General features: G+C 41.9%; 1 protein-coding gene across 1 annotated transcript in view; it reads left to right on the top strand.

Moving 5' to 3' along the window:
- The window catches only part of LOC126188380 (Down syndrome cell adhesion molecule-like protein Dscam2), a 445,363-nt gene that overhangs the window by 386,737 nt on the left and 31,653 nt on the right, over window positions 1–26,973 (top strand). Inside the window, exons 23-24 of the mRNA XM_049929979.1 lie at window positions 1,275–1,418; window positions 24,520–24,660. Of these exons, the coding sequence (XP_049785936.1) occupies window positions 1,275–1,418; window positions 24,520–24,660 (285 nt within the window). The remainder of the gene's footprint in view (window positions 1–1,274; window positions 1,419–24,519; window positions 24,661–26,973) is intronic.

Raw genomic sequence — 26,973 nt, forward strand, 5'->3', positions numbered from 1 at the left:
GTCAGACCTCAGATAAAAAAAAATTGAAGTTGTTAATATGAAAGACATTCTCCAACCATTCACATAAATGTAACACTTTTCTTAGATTATTTTACGGCATTATCCAAAACTAAAATAGGCAAATGACACATTTTACTGTGCAGATGGGAATGAATGGTCCATCTAGTGCCTCCTTAATACTCACAACTTCCTGGCCTAAACAAATCACTGATTTGAAAAAAAGATGTTTGTATGAATGTATGAGGAAATTTGCAGCTATCTGAAGCTGAGCTGCATGAAAAGTGACTTAGGGAATTAGTGCCGCACAATGCAGTGTTCTGCCACATGGCCAGCTGGCTGCACTGACTAGTATCACACCTGCACCTCTTATGCAAATGCATCAGACCAGCCACAAGTGTGGGTGCGGCTGTCATGTAGCATCCTCAATCTCGTAGAGCAGTATATAGTACAGTGTGAGGTGTGGGAACTTCCTTTATTTTAAAAATTGTAAAACAGAAAGTACTGGAGTTATTGGTTTAGTTCTCTTTTCTTTATATAGAACTGCATTTAAAATTTTATCTCATTAGGTTTTGAAAATCATAGCTTGAAGGTGGCCTCTGTTCTGCTCAATGCATTTAGAGAGTCAAAATCAGAAGTTTCAGTCCACTTTGTCAATCATGTCTGTGTCTGTGTTGGTAATAGCAGTACGATTATTGTTCCGCAGCTCACCAAAGTTCCATGGATGATTGATTTACACCATTGATTAAGATGGTTCATAAGAAAAAAATACCAGGGGGCTAAATCTGCTGAGCATGCTGGCCATTGAAGACAGATGAGACAGTGAGGGAGGTGTTTGCACAAGAGAGTCATTCATATTCATGTTACGTCCTGCCCTTTGGAATGTGCTCAATCCCCCACAGCAATGAGTTATGGCTGCTGTGTAGTGTGTGTTTCAAATAAGGAAGTTCCTGCACCTCACCCTGTATAACTGCAGCTTCCTTTTTCCCAAAGTAGCTGCTTTCTTTGTAATTTACTTGATTAAATTTAGCTGGTTTAGCCATGATTATATTAAGCCTTATAATGGTAGTTTATTGTTAATACAGAATACAGATTAAGTCTCTATGATTTGCTTGTCTTTTGTCAACATATACTTTGACTTGTTCCCCATCCCTGAAGGTTTACCTTTCTAATGGAGCTATGGAACATGATGAATGAATGAGTGAACATCTGGCTAACTGCTTAAAAAATTATAGATTTATTGGAACAATACTTATAAAGTAATATTTTGTCAACAGTATCAAATGCCTTGAAGCCTCAACGCAGATTCACTGTTTCTGGCCTAAATCCAGCTTCTATATATCAGCTAAAGATAGAAGCACATAACATAGCAGGATCTTCAACTGCTGAATACACATTTGCTACTCTTACAAAGGATGGTGGTAAGAAATTATAGTATAAATTGCTCACTGCTGAAAATTTCACATTTTTGATATTTACTAAATTTATACACTCATACTTGATGTAGTGACATGGCAAAAGTCCTTATTTTCTTCTGAATTGTTGCTAATAAGTGTAATTCATGTCATTAACAACCATAATAGTAGTAAAACATAGAACCATAAGGTATTCTCATATATTTGCATGGGATACCTTGCCAGTTACATAAAAAACAAACCATGCAAGTCCAAAATAAAAGTAAATAGCCAAAAATACAAATTATTTACAAATAAAAATGGAATTGAAAGTTTTACTTCTCAATACAGGTGGTAGTATAATTGACAGAGATAGCAAAATATCTGAGAAATGTCAAGCTCAGGATATTAAAATAAAATAGGAACAGAAAAGGGAGAGATTAGACAGATATGGAGAAGTTACATTGTAGTCAGAGTTAAACAGATTGTAGTGACCTGTGCCACTTGTGTGAACAAGCAGACACAGTGAAAGTTCATAAGTATTCTATGTGTCTACTCTTCTGTTATGTATTCTTTGATGTTACTTTTTCTCTCATTACTCCTTGCTTCTTAGTGACTAATGTAACTAGCACTATGAATAGCACACACCCTGTAATTAATATATGTAGAATAAATTGGTATTTGAGCAGACTACCACATGTTTGTACTACCACATGCCCGTTTTGACATCCTTAGTCACATCAGAACACACGTGTGTGTTACTTCCACACAACTATGTTGGGTTTATTTTCACATGCAAATGAATACTTCAGCAGCTATTGCCGAACCAACCCAGAGTTGCGGGATGATTGGAGGAGGAACGATAAAACCACCACCTTTGTGGCAGCAAAGTCCAGTACTATAGTCTATGGTTTGCACAGATAGAGAGCTAGTTCATTTTATTGCAGATTTCATCAGATGAAATGAAGTCAGTGAAATTGTTGCAGCACTAACAGAAGACTTAGCTGCCGAGGTGCAAGATATCCACATGACACTGCCAGAGGTGGAACAGTATGATGCTATAAAGAATGCTCTGATTACGCACCTGTCTCAATTGGAAGCAAAAATGCCTTGAGAAACTTCTGCAGACAAAAGAATTAGGAGACCTCATTCTGTCACACACTAGCCAGCAACACAGTCAGTGATGATATGTTATGTGATATCTGGTTGTCGAGGTTACCTGCAGATGCACAGAGCATTCTAACAGTGTGTCAAAGAGATCTGAATGCGTTAGCATAAACAGCGGATAAGATCCTGGAGATGTATCCCTCAATGAGTTCTGCAACTCTGATGATACAGCAGGGTAACAGAGCTGCAGGCGCAGTGGCTAGCACACTGGACTCGCATTCAGGAGGATGACGGTTCAATCCCACGTCCGGCCATCCTGATTTAGGTTTTCCGTGATTTCCCTAAAACGCTCCAAGCAAATGCCAGGATGGTTCTTTTGAAAGGGCACGGCCGACTTTCTTCCCCGTCCTCCCCTAATCCAATGAGACCGATGACCTCGCTGTTTGGTCTCCTCCCAAAACAACCCAACCCAACCCAACCCAACAGAGCTGCAGTGTCTTTAGCATCATTGCAGTCGCAGTTAGTAGAACTAACCACACAGGTTGCCGTGTTGCAAACAGTACATACCAAACAACGACTGTATCAGTGTTCATAAAAAATTGGTAGGCTGCACAAAAATGCACACCCCCATGCAAATGGAAGTGCAACGGGGAATCAGAGGCAGCTACACCTGTCTCCACTAGTAATACATGCCGATTGTTCATCACAGTTCACAGTGTAATATTTAGTGGACACACAAGCTGAAGTATTGATGTATCCAACAACTAAATTACTGCATCACAACTGTGATGATTATTACTTTGATGCCACTAATGACTCAAAGATTAAGACCTGTGGTCAAGTTGCCTTAATACTCAGTCTTGGTCTCCATCAAGTATTCGAATGACAGTTCACAGTGACCAATGTCTTACAACTGATCTTGTGGGCAGATTTCCTGTCTTTTTAAAGTTTGGTTCCTGACCTGTAATGGTTGCATTTGAACAATGCAACAAAATATCTAGATGCTCAAGAAAAGGTCAGCTACACTGCCCCCATGGCAGTAAATGTAATCACCAAGGATATATATTTATATGAGATGGCTGAAGGAGTTTTCTGAAGTTGTGCACAGTCACCTACATTACTGCCAGTTAAGCATACAACAGCGCACCACATTCTCACCCGCACCACTTTCTCACCACACTGGGCCCACATGCCTATGCCTGTCCTAGATGGCTGGCACATGAAAAACTAAAAATAACGAAGGAGGAATTTTGTAGTATGTTAGCACAAGGTGTATGTTAAACTTTGAGTAGTAACTAGGCAGCCCCTTTACACATTATTCTGAAGAAGAACAATGATTGGCATCCATGCAGTCCATACATCCATGCATACTACTGCCAGTTAAACACAGGGACCATTCTGGACCAGAATCCCAAGCTGCATATAGAGGATTTCTCCATCTCTGTGCACAGTAAAACAATCTTTTCCCTGATCGACTTATTACCAAATACCAGATACCAGTAGCCACAGAAGATGTCCCTAAAACCGCTGTCGCTATATCTTGTGGACTGTTTGAATTTATGAGAATGGCGTCTGGTCTCTGTTACTTGCTGCAAAAATTCCAGCATTCCATGGATGAAGTCACGTGAGAGTTTGATTTTGCTGTATATACATAAATGATGTAATGTTGACGTCTGAGGAGGAACAATGATGGCATTTAACTCCGTTGTTTGACCATTTATGCATGCAACCCTTCAAAATGTATTTTTGGGGCAACAGAAGTTCATTTCCTGGGATACTCTGTTGACACAAATGGCATATGCCTTCCTCAAGATAAAATACAAGCCATAATCACATACCCTCATCCAATCACAATTAGAGATCTTTGTTGGTTTCTCAGTGTTTTTAACAACATTTCATTTCCAATTACACCCTAATCACAGCTTCATTAAATGAACTTCTTAAGGGAGCACCAAAACCAAATGACAGATTACAGTGGGCATGTAAAACAGACTCTGTTTTCCCGGCCATAAAGATAACAATATCAGATGCTAAATGACTTGACACATCTTATAGCACAAGCTCCACTGGCATTAATGGTTGACGTGTCTGCTACCACTATTGGGGCAGTTGCACAACAGTCAATAGATCATTGTTGGCAACCACTCGAATTTTACAGCCACAGACTGTCACCCTTCCAACAATGGTGGGTGACATACAGTTGTGAAATATGTGCTGCTATCAAAAAATTTTAACATTACTTGTATGGTTGACAATTTAGCATTTGTATAGACTATAACCCTTTGACTTACACTCTCAGGGTTAAACCAAGCAAATCATCTCCAAGACCGCTGAAGCAGTTAAACTACATTGGTCAGTTTTCAACTCATTTTGTTTATGTACAGTGCAACCTCAGTGTGCCCACAGATGCACTGTCCAATGTTGAAATCTTAAATATATTGGAGCGTACCACAGCACAGATCGAAACTATAGCTACAGACATTGATTTTGATGCTCTAGTGCAAGCACAACATGATGAGGAATTGTGCATGTTGCTCACGCAACAATTTGAACTGAAACTATGACAGATAATCACATCTGAAACAAATGCCAGAGTGAACTGTGACATTTCTGGAACAAAACCATGACTGTTTGTGCCAGAATAATTCCGAACTTGGACGATAGCAGCTGCACATAGTCTAGCACATCCTTGAGTTTGAGGCACCATTATGTTAGTCGAGCACAGTTTCATATGGCCTGGACTACAAAGCATTTGTCAAGAGCTGCATGGCATGTGTAAGGAATAAAATTTCGTTACATGTCAAGGCATCACTGGGCGCACTTGTACTCCCAGTAAACAATTTGAACATGTCCACATTAACATTGTAGGACCTTTCTCAGTTTCTGAAGGCTACAGCTTCTGCTTCACAATAGTGGACCAATTCACCAGGTGGCCAGGAGCATTCCCAATGATAGATATCATGGTGGTAACGCAGAAATTCTTTTATGGGTAGATTGCTCAGTAGATTGCTTGATTGGGCGTGCCTTTTCACATCACTTCTAACCAAGGATGTCAGCTGTAAATGTATCTTTTCAAGGCACTGGTAATGTTACTAGGTATTAAATGCATATGCACTGATCCTCAGAAGGCACACTTGATGACATCCATTTGTTTTCACAGACTTAGACAGCCTCTCACAAATATTTTTGTGCAGTGTGTCTGTTTGCAAACCGCTCCAACCACCGTATAAGGGGCCATATGTTGTATGAAGTAGAGACAGTAATGTATTCAGAATTGACATTCATGGTGCACTAACTAAAGTTGTCATTGACTGGATCAAGCCTGCATCTTTTGATGTGCAAGACACCACTAAAAGCTATCACCACCAGTTAACTAAAAATGAAGATGCCGCAACTGAAGACCTGTCTGCATGCCACCTTGCTGATGCCTCACGACAGTCACCAGGCATTATCCTGCAGGAGACTATGCCAAGCTTACCCATGCCTCACCCAGATGCCCCTCTATTCATGAGTGCCATGACAACCACAATAGGCACAATAAAAAGATCCACACAATCATAGCTTTCAGCCATTAAGACCTTTGCCAGCAGTAGACACACATGCAGACATGTGCACACACACATTCATGCAAGCGCAACTTGCACACACATCTGTAGTCTCAGAGAGCTGAAACTAAACTGCGAGCAGCAGCACCAGTGCATGATGGGAGTGGCAACTGGGTGGGGTAAGGAGGAGTCTGGGGCAGGGAGGGAGAGGGATAGTATGGTGGGAGTGGCAGACAGTGAAGTGTTGCAGTTTAGTCGGAGGGTAGGAGAGAAGGTGCGGAGGGGGGAGGGGGTAAGTAGCGGAAAGGAGAGAAATAAAAATAAAAGAAATTAAAAGACTGGGTGTGGCTGTGAAATGACAGCTGTTTAGTGCTGGAATGGGAACAGGGAGGGGGCTGGATAGGTGAGTCACTGTCCTCAGGAAGTGTGTGTTATTTGCATTAAATGCATATGTGTGCATTTTCTGCGTCATTGGTTGTCTGATTTTTGAGCAGGAGCAGGCACAGAATCTGAACATGAAATGACATTGATTTCCATCCATTCTTGCTTTGCATTATTCATGCATGAAACAGAGAAAGGCTCTGTAGTCTTTTGCTGGCAGTCCCATGCAATAACAAAAGTTGAATTCAGCTTGTCTGAAGAGGCAATTCTTCTGATCATGGGTGACATAGCATTTCATGCATGACTCTGCTTTGCACGGAGCTGGGACAGTGTAATTGGCATTGTGCCAATGCAGCAAATCCTTAATGTAGAGTGCCCAGCCTTGTCTACACAGTGCTGATTTGTGAGTGCTGGGATCAGGGCTGTGGCTGGAGAAAAGGTTGTTTGTCTCAAGTGAAGTGATAACTGGTAGACAGAAATCTTGCTCAGCTAAATCTTGAACTTTGCATGCATCAATAACTTCAAGCATTTCACTGAGGCAAGGGTTGCAATGCCTTAGAATTTTGGCCCTCAATTTCTGATCTTATAGATTCTGAATTATAGCATCATGAAGCTTTTCATCCTGATAAGTTGTGCCACAGACACAATTGAATCTACAGTCTCTAGTTGTTGTTGTTGTTGTTGTGGTCTTCAGTCCTGAGACTGGTTTGATGCAGCTCTCCATGCTACTCTATCCTGTGCAAGCTTCTTCATCTCCCAGTACCTACTGCAACCTACATCCTTCTGAATCTGCTTAGTGTATTCATCTCTTGGTCTCCCCCTACGATTTTTACCCTCCACGCTGCCCTCCAATACTAAATTGGTGATCCCTTGATGCCTCAGAACATGTCCTACCAACCGATCCCTTCTTCTGGTCAAGTTGTGCCACAAACTTCTCTTCTCCCCAATCCTATTCAATACTTCCTCATTAGTTATGTGATCCACCCATCTAATCTTCAGCATTCTTCTGTAGCACCACATTTTGAAAGCTTCTATTCTCTTCTTGTCCAAACTATTTACCGTCCATGTTTCACTTCCATACATGGCTACACTCCATACAAATACTTTCAGAAATGACTTCCTGACACTTAAATCTATACTCGATGTAAACAAATTTCTCTTCTTCAGAAACGCTTTTCTTGCCATTGCCAGTCTACATTTTATATCCTCTCTACTTCGCCCATCATCAGTTATTTCGCTCCCCAAATAGCAAAACTCCTTTACTACTTTAAGTGTCTCATTTCCTAACCTAATGCCCTCAACATCACCCGACTTAATTCGACTACATTCCATTATCCTCGTTTTGCTTTTGTTGATTTTCATCTTATATCCTCCCTTCAAGACACCATCCATTCTGTTCAACTGCTCTTCCAAGTCCTTTGCTGTCTCTGACAGAATTACAATGTCATCGGCAAACCTCAACGTTTTTATTTCTTCTCCATGGATTTTAATACCTACTCTGAATTTTTCTTTTGTTTCATTTACTGCTTGCTCAATATACAGATTGAATAACATCGGGGAGAGGCTACAACCCTGTCTTACTCACTTCCCAACCACTGCTTCCCTTTCATGTCCCTCGACTCTTATAACTGCCATCTGGTTTCTGTACAAATTGTACATCTACATCTACATCCATACTCCGCAAGCCACCTGACGGTGTGTGGCGGAGGGTACCTTCAGTACCTCTATCGGTTCTGCCTTCTATTCCAGTCTCGTATTGTTCGTGGAAAGAAGGATTGTCGGTATGCCTCTGTGTGGGCTCTAATCTCTCTGATTTTATCCTCATGGTCTCTTCGCGAGATATACGTAGGAGGGAGCAATATACTGCTTGACTCTTCGGTGAAGGTATGCTCTCGAAACTTTGACAAAAGCCCGTACCGAGCTACTGAGCGTCTCTCCTGCAGAGTCTTCCACTGGAGTTTATCTATCATCTCCGTAACGCTTTCGCGATTACTAAATGATCCTGTAACGAAGCGCGCTGCTCTCCGTTGGATCTTCTCTATGTCTTGTATCAACCCTATCTGGTACGGATCCCACACTGCTGAGCAGTATTCAAGCAGTGGGCGAACAAGCGTACTGTAACCTACTTCCTTTGTTTTCGGATTGCATTTCCTTAGGATTCTTCCAATGAATCTCAGTCTGGCATCTGCTTTACCGACAATCAACATTATATGATCATTCCATTTTAAATCACTCCTAATGCGTACTCCCAGATAATTTATGGTATTAACTGCTTCCAGTTGCTGACCTGCTATTTTGTAGCTAAATGATAAAGGATCTATCTTTCTGTGTATCCGCAGCACATTACACTTGTCTACATTGAGATTCAGTTGCCATTCCCTGCACCATGCGTCAATTCGCTGCAGATCCTCCTGCATTTCAGTACAATTTTCCATTGTTACAACCTCTCGATACACCACAGCATCATCTGCAAAAAGCCTCAGTGAACTTCCGATGTCATCCACCAGGTCATTTATGTATATTGTGAACAGCAACGGTCCTATGACACTCCCCTGCGGCACACCTGAAATTACTCTTACTTCGGAAGACTTCTCTCCATTGAGAATAACATGCTGCGTCCTGTTATCTAGGAACTCCTCAATCCAATCACACAATTGGTCTGATAGTCCATATGCTCTTACTTTGTTCATTAAACGACTGTGGGGAACTGTATCGAACGCCTTGCGGAAGTCAAGAAACACGGCATCTACCTGTGAACCCGTGTCTATGGCCCTCTGAGTCTCGTGGACGAATAGCGCGAGCTGGGCTTCACATGACCGTCTTTTTCGAAACCCATGCTGATTCCTACAGAGTAGATTTCTAGTCTCCAGAAAAGTCATTATACTCGAACACAATACGTGTTCCAGAATTCTACAACTGATCGACGTTAGAGATATAGGTCTATAGTTCTGCACATCTGTTCGACGTCCCTTCTTGAAAACGGGGATGACCTGTGCCCTTTTCCAATCCTTTGGAACGCTACGCTCTTCTAGAGACCTACGGTACACCGCTGCAAGAAGGGGGGCAAGTTCCTTCGCGTACTCTGTGTAAAATTGAACTGCTATCCCATCAGGTCCAGAGGCCTTTCCTCTTTTGAGCGATTTTAATTGCTTCTCTATCCCTCTGTCGTCTATTTCGATATCTACCATTTTGTCATCTGTGCGACAATCTAGAGAAGGAACTACAGTGCAATCTTCCTCTGTGAAACAACTTTGGAAAAAGACATTTAGTATCTCGGCCTTTAGTCTGTCATCCTCTGTTTCAGTACCATTTTGGTCACAGAGTGTCTGGACATTTTGTTTTGATCCACCTACCGCTTTGACATAAGACCAAAATTTCTTAGGATTTTCTGCCAAGTCAGTACATAGAACTTTACTTTCGAATTCATTGAACGCCTCTCGCATAGCTCTCTTCACACTACATTTCGCTTCGCTTAATTTTTGTTTGTCTGCAAGGCTTTGGCTATGTTTATGTTTGCTGTGAAGTTCCCTTTGCTTCCGCAGCAGTTTTCTAACTCGGTTGTTGAACCACGGTGGCTCTTTTCCATCTCTTACGATCTTGCTTGGCACATACTCATCTAACGCATATTGTACGATGGTTTTGAACTTTGTCCACTGATCCTCAACACTATCAGTACTTGAGACAAAACTTTTGTGTTGAGCCAACAGGTACTCTGAAATCTGCTTTTTGTCACTTTTTCTAAACAGAAAAATCTTCCTACCCTTTTTAATATTCCTATTTACGGCTGAAATCATCGATGCCGTAACCGCTTTATGATCACTGATTCCCTGTTCTGCGTTAACTTTTTCAAATAGTTCGGGTCTGTTTGTCACCAGAAGGTCTAATATGTTATCGCCACGAGTCGGTTCTCTGTTTAACTGCTCAAGGTAGTTTTCAGATAAAGCACTTAAAAAAATTTCACTGGATTCTTTGTCCCTGCCACCCGTTATGAACGTCTGAGTCTCCCAGTCTATATCCGGCAAATTAAAATCTCCACCCAGAACTATAACATGGTGGGGAAATCTACTCGAAATATTTTCCAAATTATCCTTCAGGTGCTCAGCCACAACAGCTGCTGAGCCAGGGGGCCTATAGAGACATCCAATTACCATGTCTGAGCCTGCTTTAACCGCGACCTTCACCCAAATCATTTCACATTTCGGATCTCCGTCAATTTCCTTCGATACTATTGCACTTCTTACCGCTATAAACACGCCTCCCCCTTCACTGTTCAGCCTGTCTCTGCGGTATACATTCCAATCTGAGTTTAGGATTTCGTTACTGTTTACGTCTGGTTTCAGCCAACTTTCTGTCGCTAGTACTATATGGGCGTTGTGATCGTTTATTAATGAGAGCAGTTCTGGGACCTTTCTATAGACGCTCCTGCAGTTTACTATTAGCACATTAATATTGTTATTCCCTGTTGCATTTTGCCTACTCCTATCTTGCCGCGTCTCAGGAGGCGTCTTGTCGGGCCTAGGGAGGGGATTCTCTAACCTAAAAAAACCCCATGTGCACTCCACACGTACTCCGCTACCCTTGTAGCCGCTTCCGGCGTGTAGTGCACGCCTGACCTATTCAGGGGGACCCTACATTTCTCCACCCGATAGCGGAGGTCGAGAAATTTGCACCCCAGATCTCCGCAGAATCGTCTGAGCCTCTGGTTTAAGCCTTCCACTCGGCTCCAAACCAGAGGACCGCGATCGGTTCTGGGAACGATACTACAAATAGTTAGCTCTGATTCCACCCCGCGAGCGAGGCTTTCCGCCTTCACCAATTCCGCCAACCGCCTGTACGAACTGAGGATGACCTCTGAACCCAGACGGCAGGAGTCATTGGTGCCGACATGAGCAACAATTTGCAGTCGGGTGCACCCAGTGCTCTCTATCGCCGCCGGTAGGGCCTCCTCCACATCTCGGATGAGACCCCCCAGCAAGCAGACAGAGTGAACACTGGCCTCCTTCCCCGACCTTCCCGCTATTTCCCTAAGGGGCTCCATCACCCGCCTAACGTTGGAGCTCCCAATAACTAATAAACCCCTCCCCCCGTGTGCCTGCTCAGACCTTGCTGAAGGAGCAGCCACATGTCCCCTCACAGGCAGAGCAGGCGATGCCACACGGCCAGCCTTCACATTGACCTTCCGCCTCGTGCGCCGCGAACGCCGCTGAACCCGCCACTCCCCTTGGGGAGAGGGTGGCCCAACCGCGCCCGGTACCCGCGAAGATGTCTCGACAGCAGGGACAGTGGGTGAAGCATGTAACACCTGGGGTGTACCTTGCGACGCACCAGACTCCCCACTGCCGCTACACTCCAAGGCAGCAGCCTGAAGACGGCTGACCGCGGCCATCAACACGCTCAGCTGTTCGCGAACAGTGGCCAGCTCCTCCTGCGTCCGTACACAGCAGTCACACATCCTATCCATCCTAAGGAAACAATTTACTGAAGGGAGTTAATCAACCTTTAACTAGACTGCTAATTCACTAAAGGCGGCTGCTTATTCACTAAACTGTGGTTGCTAGCCACTTCTTGTAGAAAACAATGAAAATAGCACTACCTGTCTCTGGACTGTATTGAAAACAAACTCTAGCACTACTGGCACTATGGTTGACTACAGGGACTCTCTCTTACTGTATTCAAAACAAACACGAAATCTATGGAACACTATTAAGAGCACTCGAAAATTAAAGCTTCCTAAAAGCAAATACCCACGGAAGAAGAAGTGACAAGTAAGAAAAATACAGTTAATACTTAAATTAAGGTAGCTCGCTGCACAGCAGACGTGAAGCAGGCGGCAGTTACGACGACACTGACACTACTGGCACTATGGCTGACTAAAGGGACTCTCTCTGACTGTATTCAAAACAAACACGAAATCTATGGAACACTATTAAGAGCACTCGCAAATTAAAGCTTCCTAAAAGCAAATACACGCGGAAGAAGAAGTGACAAGTAAGAAAAATACAGTTAATACTTAAATTAAGGTAGCTCGCTGCACAGCAGACGTGAAGCAGGCGGCAGTTGTAAATAGCCTTTTGCTCCCTGTATTTTACCCCTGACACCTTTAGAATTTGAAAGAGAGTATTCCAGTCAACATTGTCAAAAGCTTTCTCTAAGTCTACAAATGCTAGAAACGTAGGTTTGCCTTTCCTTAATCCTTCTTCTAAGATAAGTCGTAAGGTCAGTATTGCCTCACGTGTTCCAGTATTTCTACGGAATCCAAACTGCTCTTCCCCGAGGTCGGCTTCTACTAGTTTTTCCATTCGTCTGTAAAGAATTCGTGTTAGTATTTTGCAGCTGTGGCTTATTAAACTGATTGTTCAGTAATTTTCACATCTGTCAACACCTACTTTCTTTGGGATTGGAATTATTATATTCTTCTTGAAGTCTGAGGGCATTTCGCCTGTTTCATATATCTTGCTCACCAGATGGTAGAATTTTGTCAGGATTGGCTCTCCCAAGGCCATCAGTAGTTCCAGTGGAATGTTGTCTACTTCGGGGGCCTTGTTTCGACTCAGGTCTTTCAGTGCTCTGTCAAACTCTTCACGCAGTAGCGTATCTCCCATTTCATCTTCATCTACATCCTCTTCCATTTCCATAATATTGTCCTCAAGTGCATCGCCCTTGTATAGACTCTCTATATACTCCTTCCACCTTTCTGCTTTCCCTTCTTTGCTTAGAACTGGGTTTCCATCTGAGCTCTTGATGTTCATACAAGTGGTTCTCTTATCTCCAAAGGTCTCTTTAATTTTCCTGTAGGCAGTATCTATCTTACCCCTAGAGAGATAAGCCTCTACATCCTTACATTTGTCCTCTAGCCATCCCTGCTTAGCCATTTTGCACTTCCTGTCGATCTCATTTTTGAGACGTTTGTATTCCTATTTGCCTGCTTCATTTACTGCATTTTTATATTTTCTCCTTTCATCAATTAAATTCAATATTTCTTCTGTTACCCAAGGATTTCTACTAACCCTCGTCTTTTTACCTACTTGATCCTCTGCTGCCTTCACTACTTCATCCCTCAAAACTACCCACTCTTCTTCTACTGTATTTCTTTCCCCCATTCCTGTCAATTGTTCTCTTATGCTCTCCCTGAAACTCTGTACAACCTCTGGTTCTTTCAGTTTATCCAGGTCCCATCTCCTTAAATTCCCTCCTTTTTGCAGTTTCTTCAGGTTTAATCTACAGGTCATAACCAATAGATTGTGGTCAGAGTCCACATCTGCTCTTGGAAATGTCTTACAATTTAAAACCTGGTTCCTAAATCTCTGTCTTACCATTATATAATCTATCTGATACATTTTAGTATCTCCAGGGTTCTTCCATGTATACAACCTTCTATCATGATTCTTAAACCAAGTGTTAGCTATGATTAAGTTGTGCTCTGTGCAAAATTCTACCAGGCGGCTTCCTCTTTCATTTCTTAGCCCCAATCCATATTCACCTACTACGTTTCCTTCTCTCCCTTTTCCTACACTCGAATTCCAGTCACCCATGACTATTAAATTTTTGGTTTCCCTTCACTATCTGGATAGTTTCTTTTATTTCATCATACATTTCATCAATTTCTTCGTCATCTGCAGAGCTAGTTGGCATATAAACTTGTACTACTGTAGTAGGTGTGGGCTTCGTATCTATCTTGGCCACAATAATGCGTTCACTATGCTGTTTGTAGTAGCTTACCCACATTCCTATTTTCCTATTCATTATTAAACCTACTCCTGCATTACCCCTATTTGACTTTGTGTTTATAACCCTGTAGTCAACTGACCAGAAGTCTTGTTCCCCCTGCCACCGAACTTCACTAATTCCCACTATATCTAACTTTAACCTATCCATTTCCCTTTTTAAATTTTCTAACCTACCTGCCCGATTAAGGGATCTGACATTCCACACTCCGATCCGTAGAAAGCCAGTTTTCTTTCTCCTGATAACGATATCCTCTTGAGTAGTCCCCGCCCGGAGATCCAAATGGGGGACTATTTTACCTCCGGAATATTTTACCCAAGAGGACGCCATCTTCATTTAATCATATAGTAAAACTGCATGCCCTCGGGAAAAATTACGGCCGTAGTTTCCCCTTGCTTTCAGCCGTTCACAGTACCACAACAGCAAGGCCGTTTTGGTTAATGTTACAAGGCCAGATCAGTCAATCATCCAGACTGTTGCCCCTGCAACTACTGAAAAGGCTGTTGCCCCTCTTCAGGAACCACACGTTTGTCTGGCCTCTCAACAGATACCCCTCCGTTGTGGTTGTACCTACGGTACGGCTATCTGTATCGCTGAGGCACGCAAGCCTCCCCACCAACAGCAAGGTCCATCATGGTTCATTGGGGGGTGGGGGGGGGGTGGGGGGGGGGAAGTCTCTAGTTGCGCTCTGCAATGTCACAAACCATTCTTTATAGGATTGATCACTATGATGTTGACTGTGGAAAAGTTTATGCCATGCAGCAAAACATGTATTTGACTCTCAAAAAATACATCTGCTCTTGCAATTATGACCTTGTAGGGCTGGGTTTGCAGCTCACTGAGGGGAAACAGTTTCAGTAGGAGGCAGCAGGTGTACACTCCTACGCATGAAAAGAAAAGTGCACAACAGGTCCGCCTGTGGTCTTGTAGACATTGAATTGTTGATGCAGTTGTGTTATTTATTCTTTCTATGCTTCCTTCATATCAGTGAACTGTCAGAATAGCGGAGGCAGCAGCTGAATTCCTGAAGTCCACAAGGATGGAAATATGTGATGATATATTGGAGAACATTGCCATCTGCAAAGTTTAGGGGAACTATAGCAGGGTGCTTCTGGCACCTTTTGCTGCTGGGCTGCTTGCACTGGTACAAGGCAAGAGACTGCTGACAGTAGTTTGGTTATTTGTTGACCCTGAAACTGAACAAGAAATGCTACTCAGCACTTTGATGTTGCTCTCCACAGTTTGCCATGATTCAGTAAATATCTTCACTTAAATACTTCAGCTTACTGTATGCACACAAACAAAAAAGAATTCAATAGAAAGAAAAAAATGTTCTGCTCTGGTTTCCATAGCTCCTTTTTCCACTTCCTTTTTCTCGCCACCAGTATGCTGTGTCTATCTTTGCACGCTGTGTGTTTCTTTAGTGGATACAGGAGTGGAGAACAGTTGCCATTTATAACAGGGAATTCGGATATTAATTTATTCTACATCTGATATAAAATAATTGAAATAATACGTACCATTGTCCCTATATTTGCAGTATCAGTTACTAACAGTAGATTTGAATGTAGAAATATATATAGATACAAAAGATTTATAAATCTTTCACTGTCAGTACAATGACTGTTCAGAAGGTGTCGATGCCTGTCCACTGTGAAAGTCTGTAAATGTTATTCAACTGGCAAACACACGAAATGGGCTCAGTGCATGTTTGAACACCCACTACAGGAGCTCTGGAGACGGGATGCTTGCATCTCATTAGCAGCAGTGTAATTACTCATGGCAGTGCCCTTGTGCCGCAGTGGCAGCTGTAGGAAACACAGCTTAGTAACTGGTGGCGCGCATATTTGAAAGTGCGGCTGACCCTATAATGGCCAATACCACAGGGAGTACTCTTGCTGAATGTTCTCTGTAACAGGGTATTCCAGCTGGCATGCCTGCTGGCTGGCAGCTGGGTCCTCATGGCTGCAGGTAGAAGGGGATAGGCAAACAGCAGATGCACAGCAGTCACGCAGCCAGGCTGTACCCTAGGTGACAGTACTGCACCTGCCGATCACTCGTGGACTGGAGTGGCCAAGTGGCTGGTGCATGCGCAGAACATGTGCAGTTGGGCTGCCTGGTGGATAGCCTACACTACTTGCACCTGCCCGCAAGTGATCTGAGGGAAGTGCAGGAGCACTCTTGCCGACTGGGCGGTATTGGAACAGATTGCTCTGTAAGATGGCTTAATAGACCCGAATGTCTGCTGCACCCCACTGAGCATTTGAATCCTCTGACATGGTACTAAAGCAATGTGCTCACAAGAGGGCAGGTGGTGGGATGATGCACAGTGGCAAGGACTAGTGTATCACATGATGCTCCAGGCGATAGTGTCATTCTGATGTGTGCCCGTAGCACACACATCGGGATGCGTGCATAACATGTAGCGTTGATTTTCATGTTAGTTTAGATATGGTCAGGTTAGTTAGCCACTATGAGTTCATTATGGATGACATCAAGCAGACACAATGAGTATTATATTAAGAAGTGACAGTGATAGTTTTTCAAGCATATAAATTTTGTTAGCCAGAGCCAGAAGCAGAAAAACAGTGGCTCGGAGTAGCACTCATCCCAGTGATGCCAGTTACCAAGGTATCTGACGACTGCAGTGTGAGGTGTGTGTCATAGACAGAGAGCTCACTGGTGACACTGTAAAGATTCTTTGTCTTTCTCTGCACAGAACACATCACACTACTGCCTTCTTACCTGCATTCTGCTATAGTTCCCCTCAACTTTGCAGATGGGAATGTTCTCCAGTATATCATTGCATATTTCCATTCTTGTGGACTTAACCCCCATTAACAACTTTCCCCATCTTCCTTATTTATTAAGTTAATTTATTTTAATGGTATTTCTTTATTTTCTCAATTATTTATTCTATTACCTTTTTGCCTAAATTTTTCTCTCCCGCTCTTTTTGATTATTTCTGTCTCCTTTTCTGTTTTCCTCCTAATTCTTAATTGAACAATTAGTTTCACTTCTGTCTCACTTCCCCTTAATCCAGCTGTACTTTGTACTCTGTCCTATCGTCTCTGGACTGTAGCTGGTACAGTTGTTACTAGTGCACTATGTTTGACCTCCTACTCTCTCTGATATAGCCCACTTTGTTTTTGTCTCCTCTCATCCTCGCAACAGATAATTCCCTCTCAACCTAGGGTCTGAGTTACCTATCCCTTCTTCCTAACTGTCCCCAATCTCTCCGTCTTTCCTTTTTTAGGAAAGAACTACCAGTTCTGTTTTTCTCCACTTTTGTGTATATACAGGGTGTTCATTTTAAATGAAGACATTGAAATATCTCAAAAACTACACATCAGATAAAAAAAGTTATAATTTAAACTTGTCTGTCCAATGATACCACACTCGAACCCCCACCCAGCCCCAACTTGGGTAGCAGTGGGCGGCTTTGAACTCTTCAATGGGAACCCCCATTTTTTGTTGTAGATTACAGTTATGGCAAACTCTACATACATTTTGTCTGAAACACTTGCTTTGTTTCCCCACAGATGTTGGTTTAATCAGCATAATATAAATGGTCACACAATCGTAATTATGACTTGCTACTCAATGACCCTTGAATATTCAGTGGTACGTGGAACCCCACTTCCATGTTGCGAGGGTAGAACAGGGCAGTATATCATAATTTCTAATAATGAAACCCCATTTACAATATTGTATTTATTTGACATATTGAATAAGGGACTGATCGACGCGGCACTGTGGCCGTGACTCCAGGTGAATGCTACTCTGTGTTTCCAATTAGAATGTGTGTTCAAACAAAGTACCAGCAACTTCAATACACTTAGTGGTCTGCTTTTCAAATGACCATACACAGGACAGAAGCATATCTGTGGGAATGTCAGACCAGGCATTTTTTATGTTGTCAAACATTGTCTTCATAGCCTGTTGGCACTTGCTGGTACACTTTATGTTTTAAATATCCCCACAGAAAGAAATTGGTGATGTCAATTCCTGCGACCTACCAGGTCAATTAATAGCCACCTCTGCTGACCCACCAACCAGTGTAAACATGGTCAAATAGCTACCATGCTTCAGTTGTGCAATGCAACTGTCATGCTGTAACCACATACATTGTTGAACATCCAGGACAATATCTAACAGTAGTACCAGCAGTTCCTGATCCAAAAGTGTTCAGTATTTGTGTCCATCCAGTTTGCCATTGATAAAATGTGGACCAATGAATTTGTTCCCCATGATTCCACACCATACTTTAACCAATCAATGACATTTGTGATCAACTTGCCATAAACAGTTGGGATTGTCTACACTCCAGTACTGCATGTTATGGAGGTTAGTGCTATCATGGTTTGTGAATGCAGACTTGTCAGAAAATAGTACCTGGGCAAAGAATGTGGGGGTTGTTTGCATTTGTTGACAGGCTCATTCGCAAAATGCTACCCAGTTGTGGAAATTGGTGACATGAATTTCTTGATCCAGTGACACGTGGTATGGATGATACTTATGATGATGCAGTATTGTGACAATACTACCTACAGACATACTGGAATTGCGGTGTAATTGTGGGGTGCTTACCCATGGATTGAGGTGCACTGTCGCTAGTACAGCTATTTCATTAGGTTCTCCTGTAACTTAATTCATTTCCTTTTGCTGATCTGTATGCTGCCGTCAGATGTTAAGGTGTTAACAATCTTGTAAAATAACAAACAAGAGCTAGCTTTCTCTGGAAAATGCTTGGCATACAGGGCAACAGCAGCCTCAATGATTCTCCTACAGTCTCTGTAAATCAGTATCATTTCACTTTTTTCTTCTGCTGTTATGTCGTGCATCATGCACTTGCACATCTGTTCTCCACATGATAGGCAGGTGTGCAGGCAATAAACACTTTGCAAGTATTGTAATGTTTAAAGCCACTATCTGCTCTATGTCTGCACGATATGTGAGCTCTTGTTGCAGTGTACTGCCTGTTATGATACATCATAGTTCGCTGCACAGCCATGGTGGCTGGGAATCGAACCCAGGAGCCCGTGATCCAGAGGCAGCAACACTAGCCCCTAGACCACGAGTTGCAGACATATACAAAATTGTGAATGGCGGTTTGCAGTTAGAAGTTATGCAATACGAGGTGCATTCAAGTTCTAAGGCCTCCGATTTTTTTTCTCCGAACTGGAAAGAGATGGAAACATGCGCATTGTTTTAAAATGAGGCCGCGTTCATTGTCAATACATCCCAGAGATGGCAGCACCCTACGGCAGATGGAATTTTACCGCCAGCGGCGAGAATGAGAACTGTTTTAAATACTTAAAATGGCGATGTTTTCCTTACTTGAACAGTGTGCAATCATTCATTTTCTGAATTTGCGTGGTGTGAAACCAATTGAAATTCATCAACAGTTGAAGGAGACATGTGGTGATGGAGTTATGGATGTGTTGAAAGTGCGTTCGTGGGTGCGACAGTTTAATGAAGGCAGAACATCGTGTGACAACAAACCAAAACAACCTCGGGCTCACACAAGCCGGTCTGATGACATGATCAAGAAAGTGGAGAGAATTGTTTTGGGGGATCGCCGAATGACTGTTGAACAGATCGCCTCCAGAGTTGGCATTTCTGTGGGTTCTGTGCACACAATCCTGCATGACGACCTGAAAATGCGAAAAGTGTCATCCAGGTGGGTGCCACAAATGCTGACGGACGACCACATGGCTGCCTGTGTGGCATGTTGCCAAGCAGTGTTGATGCCCAACAACAGCATGAATGGGACTTTCTTTTCATCGGTTGTGACAATGGATGAAACGTGGATGCCATTTTTCAATCCAGAAACAAAGCGCCAGTCAGCTCAATGGAAGCACACAGATTCACCGCCACCAAAAAAATTTCGGGTAACCGCCAGTGCTGAAAAAATGATGGTGTCCATGTAACAGGTGCATCCTACGAAAATGTTTTGAAGAACAAATTCCTTCCTGCACTGCAACAAAAACGTCCGGGAAGGGTTGCGCATTTGCTGTTTCACCAGGACAACGCACCCGCACATCGAGCTAACGTTACACAACAGTTTCTTCATGATAACAACTTTGAAGTGATTCCTCATGCTCCCTACTCACCTGACCTGGCTCCTAGTGACTTTTGGCTTTTTCCAACAATGAAAGACACTCTCCTTGGCCGCACATTCACCAGCCGTGCTGCTATTGCCTCAGCAATTTTCCAGTGGTCAAAACAGACTCCTAAAGAAGCCTTCGCCGCTGCCATGGAATCATGGCGTCAGCGTTGTGAAAAATGTGTACGTCTGCAGGGCGATTACGTCGAGAAGTAACGCCAGTTTCATCGATTTCGGGTGAGTAGTTAATCAGAAAAAAAATCGGAGGCCTTAGAACTTGAATGCACCTCGTACTGGCCGGTCATACCCTCACAGCATGGAGGTAGGATCAGACATACCATTGGATATACAAGGGCCATTGAGTGGCATGTCATAAATTACAATTGTGAACCCATTTCTATTCCACTGATGACAGCTCCATCAACGGTGAAATGAAGAAAATCATTCGAACAAAACGTATGGAGATTTTGCCATAGCATTGTATTCTGCATTAAGAAACGGTGGTTCCCATGGAAAATTTCAAAGTTGCCGAGTTGATGATTGTGGTACCATTGGATTTCCACCCCCCCACCCCCCTCCCTTCACCCCTCACCTCTGCCCCCCCCCCCCCACACACCGGAACATACAAATTTGAATTATAACTTCTTTTTGATCTGATGTGTAGTTTTCAAGATATTTCAGTGTCTTCAGGTAAAATGAACATGCTGTGTATCAGCAGTGCTCTGAAGTTTGCCTCATGTAATTTTACATTTTTTCCAATTCTTTTTTTTTTTTTTTTTTTAATAAAAAATACGCAATTTATCATTTGCCATTACAACTATGTGCTCCTCTTATTTTCTTTTCAAGTTTTGATTAATTTATCACACATTACCCTTCTCACTTACCATCTCATACTGCTATTCCTCATTCATAAGGCGCACTTCAGCAGGTTGCTGTGTAAAATAGCACAACAGCAATGGACACATTCATTCACTCTATCATGACATAAAAGGAATTTGGTATTTAGGTCTTTCTTATTTATTTATTTGCTGCTGCTTCAGTCCGGAGCGATGCTGCTGCTACAGTCGCATGTTCGAATCCTGCCTTGGGCATGGATTTGTTTGATGTCCTTAGGTTAGTTAGGTTTAAGTAGTTCTAAGTCTAGGGGACTGATGACCTCAGATGTTAAGTCCCATAGTGCTCAGAGCCATTTTCTGTCTATACAATAACCAGTTTTCAGACATTGTAATTGGTTTCTTCTGTTCTCTTGATTTATTTATTTTTTACTCAGTTATGCAGTGCGTTAAAAGTATTGCAGGTTGATACAGCACATTTTTGTATGTATTCCATATTGACACTGCATTTTACTTGCAGGTTTCCTTTTAGAGTTTCCACTTGTAGACTCTCAAGTAATATATCATAATGAAACTTCCTGGCAGGTTAAAACTGTGTGCCAGACCAAGACTCGAACTCAGGACCTTTGCCTTTCTCAGGCAAGTGCCCGTTAAAGGCAAAGGTCCCGAGTTTGAGTCTCAGTCCATCACACAGTTTTAACCTGACAGGAAGTTTCATATCAGTGCACACTCTGCTGCAGAGTGAAAATCTCATTCTGGAAATATATCATAATGTTTCAGTGACACAAGGAGATGTAAATCTGGGGACAGTCAGTTTCCTTTTGTTAAAGGCTGCAAATTGAGTCTGTGATTGGAGATCAAGATGATGTTGAGATACAGATGTTATTCAGCTTTTGTTAATTCTGTGGATGGAGTTGTGACGTAATGACAATGTTCATGAACCACATTTTTGTCTTGCCCCTTTACTGTAAGGACCTCTGTTATGTGTGCAAATTTTAGTAACTTCTATGGGTAATGATTACACACATCTAGAAATTTTGACTTTTCATCTGAGTTTGTATGATAATATGAATTTCTGACTAAATGGATTGCGCTGATCACGAATCTAAGGCCTGTTTTTCTACAGCACATGAGGTTTTCGAACCATCATCCTCATCATAATCTTTGAAATCTGTTCTTCGTGACATCAGAAAACAATTACAGGAAGATGGAGATAAAATGGAACAATAAAAGGGTAAAATAAAGTTACATGAAAGATGAGATAGTTATAAGAAGCAATATGGTGATTTGGACACGTTCCAGGTGGAGGTATTCCTTCCGTTTATGTTTACTCTTGAACGAATGCTTGATTTCCTTCATTTTGCGTGTGACTTCTTCATGTGTGATACACCACCAGTAGTCAGACACCATGTTTATTTCCCAGAAACCTTGATAATCATGTTCCAGAGTTTTAAGTTTCTGATGGAACCAGTCACCATGTTACTCTGATGTTTCAGCCAAATTGTCTGGAGGACCTAACTGTTTGGATGACTATAGCATATCTTGCACTATTCCCTTATAATCAGGCTGCTTATTCTGTCCAAGGAAACAATGCAGAACTGTTTTGTTTCCATCATCGTACTTTCGAAATGTTTATCAGGCATCAACTTACTTACATGCAATCCAACAAATATCCCTTCTTTCAACTTTGCAGCAAAATAGATTTCGGAATTGGCTACACAGGTATTGGACACAGTTTCCTTTTTTGTCCAATGCTTTCATATACCACTTCATCAGTCCTAATTTTTTGTGCAGTGGAGGCAATAAAATATGATATGGTTTAACCGAATGCTCATTCACAGTGTTCTTCGATCCCTGTATCAGGTTTTTCCTCTTAGGCCACTCTCTCTTACTCCAGTGCTCATGATGACACTACTACTACTACTTCTACTGGCCTATCCACACATATAGCAAAGCATCTTGGTACACCCTTTTGGCTGGCAGAGAAAAATACTAGTCACTTTAAAGTCACCACATACAAGCCAGTGGTGTTCTTCATACTTCACATTTTGAGCAAGTACACTCATAGTACTGCATGTCTCTATTAAGTGTACTGAATCTGCAATCGAAATTGGAGCTAGCTTATTTCCAGTATGTAACAACACTGCTTTCATATTTTGCTTTGAAGAATCTGTAAGTAACCGCCATTGCTTACTGTCATAGTTTGGAGCTCCTTCTTTCATCACTAATGTAGCAGTGTCATCCAAAACACCATTAAATCATCTTTAACAAAAAATCCCCTTAAGTCTTTATAATGATTTCTGAACATTGAATATGATGTACTGTATGCAAGCAAATTACTTTCACTGAGATGTGATCTCAGAAGCTGTGCTGCATTTTTTGAGGGTTGAGGGTATCATAGACTATTGCAAGTAAGTTTAAACTACGGTAGTTTTCCTAGTAGCTTTGGTCAGCTAAGATCATAAACAAATTACCTATGTGGTAAGTGTACTGTGTACCTGTTGAGTGCACTCAGTGTCTTACTAGAGTCCCCTAACTGGAAGTGATGAACCATCTAGAAACTGAGTGAGGATATGCAAAGGGCCACTTACATAAAATATTTGTCCTACATAGCTATTCTCTTGATTGTTAACTTCTGTATGAGTAAGAAGGTGGGGTCCTATCAGTAACACACTTGCAGTAGTCAGATTTACTACTTTCATGACTTAACTCTGGTTCAGAAAATTTAAATGTATCCATTGATGTTAGTAGAGACAAGATTTGGAGCAAATTACATGTCCTGATCTCCAAACTTAACGTCAAAAAAGAAAAATATGATTTATGCACAAATTCTATTAATTGTCTCAGCATCTTGTACTTATATCACGTAAGTTACACATGTGTAACAAAATGTATACGGGCCATTAGCACACTGCCTTCCTGACATTTCAAACTTGACTTCGATGACATTTTGAACTTGGCTTCGATGAAATAACACCACTCACAACAACACGCATAAGCCTCTTCTTCTAGCTGTCACACTCACTGAGTTGTTGATATCCGTAGTCGTAATGAAGCATCTGCTTTGAAGTTCATTCTCCCTCATCAACTCCAGCATCCTACACACAAACAATGTTGCCACATATATATAAATTATACTACATAACACAAATTTTGCAGCCAATAGTAAATATCATGCAGTAGTTTGAGAGGATGGGGTAGCTGTGCAGGAAAAACAGATGGTGATAGGAAAAAAAGGTGATACCATTTTCGTGTTCAGGGATGCCATATTAGTAACAGACACCACTTACTTTCCAAAGCCTAGAATGCATGCTGACCTGTTATTAATTGTCATAAAAACTACTGCATTATTGAAATTGATCACATATAAATCATTTTGATTCTAATCATATTCTGTTTGAGTTGATGCTTAGTATTTCATATTCCAGAATTACCACCATTGGAGTTAATGAATGGAGGAAGTCCATCATCCCCTTTTTATGCAGACATTAGAATAATAATTCCACTTGTTGTGGCCTTTGTGGCAGTAGTGGGAGCTGGCACTGCTGCTGCCCTTTGCTGGAGAAACAGTAAGTTTCATACAATTTCCAAGACTAAAATAGTGAACAAACAATACAGCACATACTCCCTAACACAAAAAAGGGCACACCATGAAGGAACTATCTGAATGGGATGGAAATTGGTAGATGTGATGTGCATGTACAGACAAACAAATGATTACAGTTTCAGAAAAAATTGGATGATATTCAAGAGAAAGAGCTTCACAAGTTGATCTTATCAGTAACTTACTGGTCCACCTCTGTCCCTTATGAAAGCAGTTATTCAGTTTGGTACTGATTGACAGAGTTTTTGGATGTCCTCCTGAGTGATATCACTCCAAATTCTGTCTAATTGATATGTTAGATTGTCAAAATCCCTAGATGTTTGGAGGGTTCTTCACACAGTTCTCCAAACGTTCTCAGTTGAGGAGAGATCCGGTGAACTTGCTGGCCAAGATAAGGTTTGGCAAGGATGAAAACAAGCAGTAGAAACTGTTGGCATGTGCGGGCAGGCAGTATCTTGCTGAAATGTATTCCCAGGATGGCTTGCCATGAAGAGCAACAAAACTGACAATAAATATCATTGACTTACTGATGTGCTTTAAGAGATGACAACCAAAGTGCTCCTGCTATGAAAAGAAATGGCACCCCAGATCATCACTCCTAGTTGTTGGGCCATAAGGCAGGTGACGGTCAAATTGGTATCCCACCACTGTCCAGGGCTACTCCAATCAATGAGACTCTAGGGTGAAGATGTGTCTGGAGACGTCCTGGACGGCTGTGGGATACCAGCCTGACTGTTACCCACCATTCAGCCTGACAATGAGAACTGTTTGTGTGGGGTGCCATTTCTTTTCATTGCAGGACTCCTTTGGTTGTCATCCTCAGCACACCTACAGCAGAGCAGTATGTAATGATATTCTGCACCCCATTTTGTTGCCCTTCATGACAAGAAATCCTGTGCTTACATTTCAGCAAGATAACACCTGCCTGCACACAGTGAGGGTTTTTACTGCTTGTCTTCATGCTTGCCAAGCCCTACCTCAGCCAGCATGGTCGCTGGATCTCTTCCCAATTGAGAACATTGAGAGCATTCTGGGAAGGACCCTCCAACCAACTCGGGATTTTGATGATCTAACATGCCATTTGACCAGAATGGCATGATATCCCTCAGGAGGTCGTTCAACAACCCCATCAATCATTGCCAAGCCAAATAACTGCTTGCGTAAAATAAGGGCCAGAGGTTAACCAACATGTTATTGACTTGCTCGATTTGTGAAGCTCTTTCTCTTGAATTTCTCTCATCTAGTTTTTCTGAAATTGTAATCATTTGTTTTTCTGTACATGTACATCACATCTGCCGATTTCCATCCCATACAGACAATTCCTTTGTGGTGCTTCTTTTGTCTTACTTGGAGCTCTTTATACATGTTATATGCATTAGTGTGTACTGTTATTTCACAACAATAGTTTGTGTAGATCATATATCTTTGAAGTATATTTCACCCCATGTATGCACTTCAAATAATCTCAATGTTTAAATGAGAATAAAAGGGAGAATGAATATTAACAATATTTTAGATAGAAGAGGAGGATGAGTAGCTAATAAGTTACCTATGCTGAAACATAAAGGGTGGGATTGATGACATAAAAACAGAGTAAAAAACAAGATACTGCAAAATGTTGCTTTTTAGAGATAGGTGTGGCTAATTTCAAAGTTTTATGTCAAGTTTGGTGCAGATTTCCACCTCGACTTCTTAACAGGTCGAAGATTGTTCTAGATGAGACATATTTTATGAACAAATGAATTCTAGATTTAAGTTCCAAAGCCTTATTTTGTAACAATTAGAGAGGCACACTGCATTGATGGTTCAAACCAAGGCGACTTGTGTAGTTGTTCATTTGTTTTGCACAGTCATGTTTTCATTTTCCTTCCCAAAGAATATACTACATGCAGTGCAAATATGCAATCAGTCCTGAAGGCAATGAAGCAGAAAATGTGCCATTAAAACAGCAAGTTTCTCATCTGCTCCAGCTTCCTTAGAGTCCTATAAGAATCGCAGATAACATATCCAGCAGAGAAAATGGTCAAAACAATACAGGAAACAGTTTTTCTTTTCCATCATCCAGGGCAATACACATCATTCTGCTAATTATCAGGCATGTGGAAATATGGGGAAATTTGCAAGCAGGCAAAACAGTCAAGGATGCCCAGGGAAACACACTGTGACACAACATTCTTCAGTCAGAGGGCTGTGTAATTGTGAGAGATGGGTTGGAAATAAGAGACTACAAATATAAACTGCATCCAGTGAAGTCAACTGCCTGGCAATGGCATACTCT

The sequence above is a fragment of the Schistocerca cancellata genome, chromosome 5 (assembly GCF_023864275.1).
Source record: "Schistocerca cancellata isolate TAMUIC-IGC-003103 chromosome 5, iqSchCanc2.1, whole genome shotgun sequence".
NCBI lineage: Eukaryota > Metazoa > Arthropoda > Insecta > Orthoptera > Acrididae > Schistocerca > Schistocerca cancellata.